The 9,732-nt window shown below is 34.2% G+C and overlaps 1 protein-coding gene across 6 annotated transcripts; it reads left to right on the forward strand.

Moving 5' to 3' along the window:
* The first annotated feature begins 262 nt into the window (after positions 1–262).
* LOC129306889 (uncharacterized) lies at positions 263–6,509 on the forward strand. 6 transcript variants are annotated; one of them, XM_054947671.1, is made up of 16 exons: positions 263–483; positions 1,125–1,219; positions 1,303–1,416; positions 1,673–1,777; positions 1,917–1,988; positions 2,658–2,770; positions 3,015–3,140; positions 3,722–3,790; positions 3,981–4,068; positions 4,187–4,258; positions 4,349–4,449; positions 4,935–5,052; positions 5,286–5,345; positions 5,489–5,599; positions 5,842–5,925; positions 6,200–6,508. In XM_054947671.1, exons 1-16 carry the CDS (start codon positions 390–392, stop codon positions 6,200–6,202), a joined length of 1,425 nt encoding a protein of 474 aa, XP_054803646.1. In that variant the 5' UTR covers positions 263–389; the 3' UTR covers positions 6,203–6,508. The 6 variants fall into 6 exon arrangements, with proteins under 6 accessions (XP_054803646.1, XP_054803643.1, XP_054803647.1 ...); XM_054947668.1 differs by having other exon boundaries at positions 6,203–6,508; XM_054947672.1 differs by having other exon boundaries at positions 2,718–2,770; positions 6,203–6,508.
* The last annotated feature ends 3,223 nt before the right edge of the window (positions 6,510–9,732 follow it).

Here is a 9,732-nt window from a genome sequence, read left to right on the forward strand (position 1 = left end):
TTTAGTGTTCCATGACAATTTTTTGAAAAAAAATAATTATTACTATTGTTTCTTTACATGCCCCTTCCCGCGATTCGGACGTTTCGTCTGGTAATGACCAATCGGTGGCCATCTGAAGAAAATTTCCCTCCGAGAAAACCGAAGCTACGTTCCCCCTAAACGCAGTGATCGCGAAATAGAACGTACAAATAGGATAATTCATTCCTGTCCTGTGCCTCCCAGTGATTATGCATTGTTAACAATTCTGCATTGCATGTGGAGTAACCGCCTGTCCTATTTAGGTACGAGCAATCATTTTCAATTCAACGCAGAAAGAAAAAAAAAAATCCGTTAATTTAAGGCTCTCGAGATTCAAATTCCAAGATTTGATTGCTGGGGCTGCTTAAGCTATGGTTAAAAAGAAGGATGTCATTCGTTTAGAGCGCGAATCCGTCATTCGGATTCTGAAGCCAAGGCTCATCATGACATTGGCCAATCTTATTGGTACAGACTTTGAATCTTCTTCTCTTTGTAACATGTATGCAATTCTGGGCGTAAATGCATTGCGGGACTCTTTAATATGGAAGTATGGCACTGGACTTAGCGACATTCAAAATTCTTGATAAAATCTGAAATCTGTTGAACGATATTTGTCGAAATAAATCTTGAAATGGACATCATGAATGAAATACGCTTGCCCCTTCCCAGGGATGAATCCAGAATTCATCGCATCACATGTGGGGTCACAATTGAAAATTTATCTAAATGTAAGGGGTCATAACTGAAATTTATCTAAATGTGGGAATCTAACAATAATTTTTACATTTTTTATAAACAAAATTATATTTATTTTTAAAAATTTTTTGCCGTGCCCCGCCTTTTTAAAATTCGTCACTGCCCCTTCCCTTTCATCATTTCTGTTGGAAATGGAAATTTCCTTCACTTCATAAACAAACAGGGAGGAGGGATTTCTTACACAGCATTCTCTTTCATCTAATTGAATTATTTGGCACTGTTATGAAGTATAAATTTTGCAGTCGGGTTTATATGAGCCAATATGTGACATATCAAAAGATTTTCCCCTTACCCTCCTTCCACAGTAGCTGTTATTTCTTATAGACTTGAGTCTTTTGAGTACTCTGCAGAAAAAAGTGCGGACCGAGCTGAGTTTTTGAAGCTTTGCAAACGGGTAGAGTACACCATACGAGCTTGGTACCTTCTACACTTTGAGGAAATGATGGTACCCGTCTTTTCTTCATCTCCTCAAGATATAGCTATACAAGAGATACATTGAGGAGGAGGCTGACTCTTTTATTCCTCCAGCAACTTTACGCCCTGGTTGACCCTGTACATGGGGCAAAGAACTTGGAACAACAGAAATTGACCGATGCAGAAATTGATGTATTTGAACAGAAGTTCTTAACATTACTGTTTCAGGTATTGTCGCACTATGTGGGTGTGTATGGACATCCCATTAAAAAATATAGACTTGATGATTCATGATAATAAAGGAATTATGAAAAAAGCAAAGCACAACTTATTGTGGATCTTCACAATGGCTCTCAATTATTAATCGCTGCATTTATGCAATTATCTTTCAGGGCCGCGTGAAGCAGAGTAGCCCTTCCCATATATTTAAATATTTGTCCTTTATGGTATCTTGAGATTGCTTGATTTTTTTTTTTTTTGACAGGTCATGCACAAAAGCAACTTCAAGATAGCGACTGATGAAGAGATTGAGGTTGCTGCTGCGGGGCAGTATCGTCTACATCTTCCCATTACTGTTGATGAATCTAAGGTTTTTACGTATACTTCCATGCTGATTGCATTTTCGATTGCTGTAGCCATACTATGTGTGTACATAAAGACTTGAGTTACTGAGGAGGTTTGATTGTGATTTTAGTATTTGTTGATCTGTGTCTTTTTATTGAATCTAGCTTGACAAGAGGCTTTTGAGGAGATATTTTGAGGAGAATCAATATGAGAACACTCCAGAATATGCAGACAAGGTACGGCTTTAAATCTAAATTAGTTGTAGTAACGATCACTAGTGACCATGATTGGCTGCATGAAATAAGTTATTTATCTGGGTTTGAGAATTTGATTGTTTTCTGGATTGTGAGGGCCGTGTAAGACATCTGTGAAAGATATAGAAGCACCTTAAGATTTTAATTGTTCGCAGACAGAATCTTCACATGATGAAATTCAACAAATTATAGTTTTGGAAGAAAGATCTTGCCTATTTTAAAAGAGGTAGGAGCTAATGATGTTTCTATGCTTGCTCTGGTGTGATGTTTCCGTAACAGTAGTTTTCCAGGGACGAGCTTGTTTGCCAACTTTAAAACATTTCATTCATGAAGAAGCCTTAATTAGGTTCTTCCATGGTCGACAGACTAAATTAAATCTTATCATCTTTCACAGTTAAACATGTTTTGAGCATGAAATTTCCGAGTGTTGATAGAGGTGCCTTGAATATTATGGTAATTATGCAATCTTGCACACTAGATATCATCTGGATTTTATCACCTCTTCTTCTTTTTGGACTGTATGTGGACCTCTCTCTCTCTCTCTCTCTCTCACACACACCCCCCCCCCCACACTTGAGAGCTAATGCGTGTTGTTCTTTTGTTCTTTCCTTTTGAGTTGCATAACAAGCTAACGCCCCCTAGTTTTTCTAGTACGTTATCTTTAGACGCGGCATTGGAATTGATAGAATGACTGACTTCTTTTTCTTGGAGAAATTGGACATGCTCATTGCTCGTGGTTGGCGGTATCTGTTAAGAGAAACTAGGTGAGCAAACTTTTGGAATATAAAGTTTAAACTGAAATTGTTGATTAACTTCAAAGAATAATCCATCCTGAGAAGTCATAATTTTGTCTCCGCTAAATTTTTGAGAAGTCTTCAAAAATGTGACGAGCAGATATGAAATATTAAACACTTCCTTCTTTTTACTCGAATAAATAGTTATCATCTTCGACTCTGCAAAGCGTACCAGTTTTCTTCCAGAAATCTTTTCAAACTACGTAGCTTGCAGGTTGGGAAGGATTTTGTCTAGGAGGCCACCTAAACGTCACAAGAAAGAGAAAAAGAACCTCATTCCAGATACAGATTCAGAAGACGTATATGTTGAACGCATACGTCTTGAAAACATGGAGCTAAGGTCTTATTACGTCTGTCTGTGTGCTATTTCTTTTGATGTTTTCTTTCCCTGTTATATTGTTTTCTTTGCGGTGTTGGACCAGGATTCTTCATAGTGCATTCACTAGACTTTCTTAATCATAAAAAAATGGCATTACATGCCTATCTACTGCATCTTCTTGATGTAAGCGACCATCCTTAGTAATTTTAATGATGCTCCCTGCTGGTGACGGTCAGACTGTGTGAATCCCAAGATTTGGCAGTGCTCGTTAATTACTCTGGAACTACCTTCACGTTGCATCAATTTTGTCTATCATTCATGCACCACTGTTCTTTAAGAATAAGTTTTTCAGCTGGTTCTTTAAGTATAAGTTTCAGACTTCAATCAAATGCATGACATGGTGATTCACTTACAGATTCAGAAAATGAAATAAAAAGACTGGAAGTTACATATTTATTCAGCACCAATCTAATTGTCCAAGATGCACATTATGCTTCTTTATCATCATTAATACTAGGCTCATTCATCTAAGTTGCATAAATTTGTATACTTGAGTATTTGATTTTCTGGCCGCTCTTGAAATTATTTGTTGCAACTGCCAGTTTAAAAAGTTTGCTGAGCAAGACCACAATTCAAGAACCTACCTTTGACAGGATTATTGTTGTCTACCGGTAATTCTCCCTCTATATTCCCCCTTTCTACTTTGTTGATAAAACCCATGTTCCAATCGTTAGAGAGATGGCGAATGATGAGTTTCTTTCAAATTCTCTTGCAATGCTGACTTGTTAGTTATTCTTCATATTCATAAAATTCTGTAGAAACAACACCGTGAACTTAAATTCTAAGGAACGTGAATTTCAGGAGAGCCAGTACCAAAGGAAAAAGAGATCGCAGCATATTTGTGAAGCATTTCAAAAATATTCCAATGGCTGATATGGAAATTGTTCTTGTGAGTTGGCTTATTTAGTTTTTCTGCGGTGTCTCTCTGGTTCATAGATCAGTCTCTTACCTTTTAACCCAATGCATGCAAAATTATGACCTGGTGACGGACCTTTTTTACTTGACAGCCAGAAAAGAAAAACCCTGGATTGACTCCAATGGATTGGGTCAAGTTTCTTGGAACTGCTTTAGTTGGTCTGGTTAGTTTTGCAATAGTTTATATATCTGTGTTGTTCTGTTCCTCAGCCCATCTTGCTCTAATGCACTTACAATGGCTGCTTCCTCTGCAGGTCGCTGTCATTAGCTCCCTTGAAATGCCTAAAGCTGATTTGTGGTTCCTTATTGCTTTTCTCTCAGCACTAGTTGGTTATCTTGCCAAGACATACTTCACGTATATGATGCTAACTCCATACTCCATTGAAATTTATGTTAATCTGCATTATTTTTTGTGAAAATTGTGCCATCATATGACTTTAAATTTGACTATCTTTATGATGGATAGAGTAATTTTTTTAGAGCTTGCTTTTGTTATGGTGTAACCTTTTCACCATTAAATATATTTTGAGAGTGATGAATTATAAATTATAAAAAATAAAATAAGAAACTGGAAATTCGCCTTCCAAAAAGTAGGGTCCTTAGCATTTTGAAAAGCGCTGTCTGCAAATTCAATTTTGTCAGTTTTTTTATTCTTTATTGACGACATATGAAATCTAATAGTTAAATCGGGCAATTTTCTTGATACAAATTCATTGTTGGACTTGTTCATAGATATTATGCTCATTAAATATATTGCTTTCCTTGATTTTGTAGCGGTAAGAAGTAAATTTCATTGATCCATGCTTTTAACCTGAGTGACTAATATACTTTTAACATTAGGTTCCAACAAAACTTAACTCTTTACCAGAACTTGATTACTCAGTCAATGTATGACAGACAACTTGATAGTGGAAAGGGTACCCTTCTCCACTTGTGCGATGATGTCATTCAACAGGAAGTAAGTGCTCTGTGTCATTATATGCATTTTTCCTTTCCAATTAATTGCTAGTCATGATTTTGTTCCTTATTTGATCACTGTTTGGAAGTATAATTCTAGTGCTCAGTTGGTGATTAAGATTGAAAAGCAAATGTTATAAGACAATTGGAAGGTCAACTGCACATACTGTACTGCCGCTAGCTATTATTGAGTGTCACATTGCCGTATTTTAGTTATGCACTATTAATGTACAGGTCAAAGAGGTGATAGTTTCATTCTTTATTCTGATGGAGCAAGGGAAAGGTACAAGACAGGTATACAAATGAGTAGAAGATTTAACAGTTCTGTTTTTTTTTTTCCTTCTCTATTTTATAATTATAATTTCTCATTAGCCAAGAAAACAAAGGTTTTTTATTGAGCTTTAATGTTATATAACCTGTCAGGTTTTATGAATCAGGATCTTGATGGAGGGTGTGAGGATCTTTTGAAAGATGAGTTTGGAGAGAGTTGCAATTTTGACGTGGATGATGCAGTCAAGAAATTAGAGAAGTTGGGAATTGTTACTCGGGTGAGATGCCTAAAGTTTTCTCCCTACTCGAGACCTAACAAATAGTGAATTGTCTTGAAAAAACTTAAATAAGTTAAAAGTGCAAGAGATAAAATGATTAGGATGATCTTAAATATAATAGATAAATGAACTTGTATGATTTCACCTTCTTACATGCTGATTAATTGATTTACTAAATTTACTTAAAAATTGGTTGTTGCTGATTGATTTCTTTTCTAAATGGAACCTAACCGTTAATTTAGGATTCCATTGGACGATATCAATGTGTTGGGTTGAAACGTGCCAATGAAATTATTGGCACTACCACTGAAGAGCTTGTGATGAAGGTGAGAGATGGAACCAATGAACCTGCTCAGTGATAGTATTGTTACAAGATGGTTCCATGTATTTTTGTAGGTTTGTGATATAATGAAACTGTTTTGCATTACCTATGTCTAGGGTAGGAAGTCAGTCAATTGTTGCCTTCATACGGTCATTATTGTTATGTTAGAATGTTATGTTCATACCGTTTCCCCCTTCTAATTCAATTGTTGGTGAACCTTATTTAATCCTTCTTCAATTGTTTTCTAAAAGTTTAATACCATGCATTGAAACCATCAGTAGATCGCTTCGGAGGCCACCTTAATGGTAAGAATCATTTGGTGTTGAACAAATCGAGGGTTATTCGTTGCAAGCATTCTCACAAATGTCTAGCCAATGTCAAGTCAAATCAGATGCGTTTCTATCTATTGAAGCAACAACAAAAACATGTCAGTGGCTCAGTATGTGCTTGAGATTTCAAGATAATTAGAAACTTTTTCCCTGGTAACATTAAATTACACTTGTGGGCTGCTAGTTTCGTTGTATTTAGGGAGTTTGCGGTTGTTGGTGTTCCTGACATACATCAGTTACCAAGAGAGCTTTGAAATGTTGATTTTTCAAGGTGTCAATATAATTGGGTGACCATTGTCAAAACGTGTTCATAGAATTGGTCGTGAAAATTCACTGAAGCATTTGGGATTCAGAAGGTTTGTGTCCAAACAATATCAAATATTTTGGATTCGGTTAGGCTAAAATAAAAATACTTGATGTTGCTGCATGGAAACAAAACATTGCTTTTTAACTAATAATGTCAAAATTTTATTGTTTTTCCTTCTAAAAAAATGAAGTCAAAAACTTTGATATTTTATTAAAAGATTATATAACTTTAAGATTAAATACATAATTTTGGTAACTCAATTTATATAATAATGTTATGCCTTATCAATAATTTTTATACATAACAATTTTAATAAAAAATATTAACATTGTGTTAAATCAAAGATTATATAATTTTGTAGTATTTAAATTTTATTAAACTGAAATATAAATATTTTAAAAATTGAAAATAAAATTGCCCAAAATTTAATCATGTGTAAAAAATTAATTAAAAATTCTATAGGAGAAACACCACAACCGGCTAATAATGGGTCCATTCCATATGCTCACATTTAATCAATCAATCTTGTCACTTGCATCCTTCCAACATAAAACATCAAGTGTCTTGTGTACTTCCATGAGACCGTGACCTTTTCAATGCTTTAAATTTTGTGCACACGTTGACAAAAATAAATAAATTTTGTGCACACAATTCTGGTAAAAAAAAAAAAAATTCGTGCACACAATTCTGTTAATTTACCTTGTTTAAATTAAAATCAATTCATCTCCATGCATGAAGGCGATGCATGCGGAATAGTACATTTTCTGGTTAATAAATTACACTATTTATTTTATATAAATGTAATGATTTTTTGGAAATGATTTATGTAGCATGAATTATTACGATTTGCTTTTGCTTTTAATATATTGAGGAGGGAAGAACATATAGTGTTTTGGTGGATTGCAGAAGTACATTGCCAAGCCAGGCTGTTGTGTGCCTATTTTTGTTTCCATTTTCTTTTTGGATAGATTGGCCTATACTGCCTACTGGCGAAAAATAATCTTGTATCTAAAAAGTATGAATTAAAGTTTTAAAAATTTAAAAATATGACTGATTTACATTAATATAAGGAATTTAGTTTTTATATTCAATGGATTTATCATTGAAAATTAAAAATTTATAAGGGCCTTATTATTGATATACAATGGTATATCATTGACAAATATATAAAATAATCATAATGTAAAATATAATAAATATTTAGTTGTTTGCTTAATTTAATTCTATAATATGGATTATATTTGCAAAATTCCTTTTTTTTTTCTCCGTATTTGAACTAAACGTAGATGGCCTATTTTATTCAATAAAAGAACAAAAAAAGTGGCAAGAGAGGATAGTCGTGCAGTGTTTGGTAGAAAAATATTTTCTAAATTTCTTGTTTTATTTTTAGAAAGCACTTCTTATTTTTTTTCGTAAAATTATTTTTAAGGATAAATTGTCAAAGACAGACTAACATAATCAGTGTAATGGCCGGCTTCCCGGAAGACAGCCGTTTTGGACTGGGGACGTCACTCGTTTTAGCGCTTGAAGGAGACTTGCTTTCGCCCAAGTCTCGAATTATGCGGTGGACAGTGATAATTATATGGCCGCTTTGAAATGGGTTTAGTTAAAATATACATACATACATATATATATATATATATATATATATATATATATATAAAAAAAATATACTTACACGTCCTTACAGCCTCATTCAATTTTAAATTAAATCCTTATAATTTATTTTATTTTAATTAAACCCTTATAATTTTGTCTATTATATATATTAACCCTTGAAGGTTAGAGCCGGTAATTTGTACAGGGCAGGCTCATTTGGGTTAGACTCAATTCTAACCGGCTCATTTGAATCTAGCTTGAAATATTCTGTTCTCTTAAAAAAGCTCATATAATCAAACCCAACTCTAACTTTTTTTTGCAGGGTTCAGGCTGACTCGTCGGGCTTAACCAAAATCATCAACTCTATATACATATAGAATTGTAAATTTCAATGGTCAGGCTCAATTCAAATCGAACTTACAGTATCATACCCTTTTAAAAAAGTTTATATAATCAAACTCAATTTTAACTTTTTTCACATAGATTTAGGCTAACCCAAATTATCGACTCTACTGAAGATTTAAATTAATAATAAATTAGAATTGAGTCAAAATTATAAGAATTAAAAAATTATTTTTTCAAAAAATTAATTTTTAAAATTAACAATTAAAAATAAAAAAACTCACATGCCAAGCCCTCATCCCAATCAACAAAGACTGAGCTTGAAAAAATCATCAATTTTCAAATAAACAGTCTTTTGAACCTAAGTCCACACAAGTGGGGCCTACCTGTTGATTGGCTCAAGTTATAACAAGTGTATACCTATTTATTTTTAATTAGACTTAATAATGTTTGGATTTGATTAAGTCATATAATCATATTAAAAATTATATAGTTACGTAGCAAGATCATTAAGGTTTGATTTAGGGTGTGAAAGAAGCATTGGAAAAGTGGTGGAAATAATAGAAGGACTGAAGGAGTTTAACATCTTGCAGAATCAGGAGACCATGCACTGTTACACCAAGAGCGCGTGTGCGCGTGTATAATGTTATTTTCTACGCCATGTGATAACGTGAGGGCTGAGACGTTGTCGTTAATGTAAATACCAAGGATGATGAAATGGCAGACCCCAGCCCCCACAGGCCCACACAGAGGCTTATTAGTAATTAGCATGTTAAAGACTTGAGAGATTGAAGTAGCCGAGTAACCTCAGACTAAACATGAAGAAAGAGAGAGGAGAAAGTCAGAAAACAGGGAGCGAGGTCAGGTCTTCATCAAATGGTCATGAAGCAGATGACTTGTGCATTGTGATGCTCGTCATAGAAAGAGATTGATGAAGCAGATGACTCATCTATAATGGTTTTTTAAGAAATAACTAGACTTCTTTTATGCCCATCTTCCTATGATACTTTGAATTTTTTTCTGCTCGCTCTGTTACCAATGTCGCTGCAGAGATGTAAATCACACAGCACAGCCTCAGAGAGAGTTCGATGAAATGTTCTATCTCTTGGGGGGAGTGTGTAATTCCGATGCTCTAAAAATACCCCTTTTGTGGGGTTCGTAAAATAAATTTTTGAATAACATAAAACAAAGAGTAGAGCAGCATTAATGAAAGTGGGGGTATGTAGGGCATAGG

The sequence above is a fragment of the Prosopis cineraria genome, unplaced genomic scaffold (assembly GCF_029017545.1).
Source record: "Prosopis cineraria cultivar Desert tree isolate PC_DT_omini unplaced genomic scaffold, ASM2901754v1 PC3, whole genome shotgun sequence".
NCBI lineage: Eukaryota > Viridiplantae > Streptophyta > Magnoliopsida > Fabales > Fabaceae > Prosopis > Prosopis cineraria.

What these genes read in the sequence shown, in the direction of transcription:
- LOC129306889 (XM_054947668.1), top strand. Translation starts at nt 390, where the DNA reads ATGGTTAAAAAGAAGGATGTCATTCGTTTAGAGCGCGAATCCGTCATT. An exon ending in GAACTGCTTTAGTTGGTCTG is followed by an intron (nt 4,259 to 4,348) that starts GTTAGTTTTGCA and finishes CTTCCTCTGCAG; the next exon opens with GTCGCTGTCATTAGCTCCCT. An exon ending in AGTTGGGAATTGTTACTCGG is followed by an intron (nt 5,600 to 5,841) that starts GTGAGATGCCTA and finishes CCGTTAATTTAG; the next exon opens with GATTCCATTGGACGATATCA.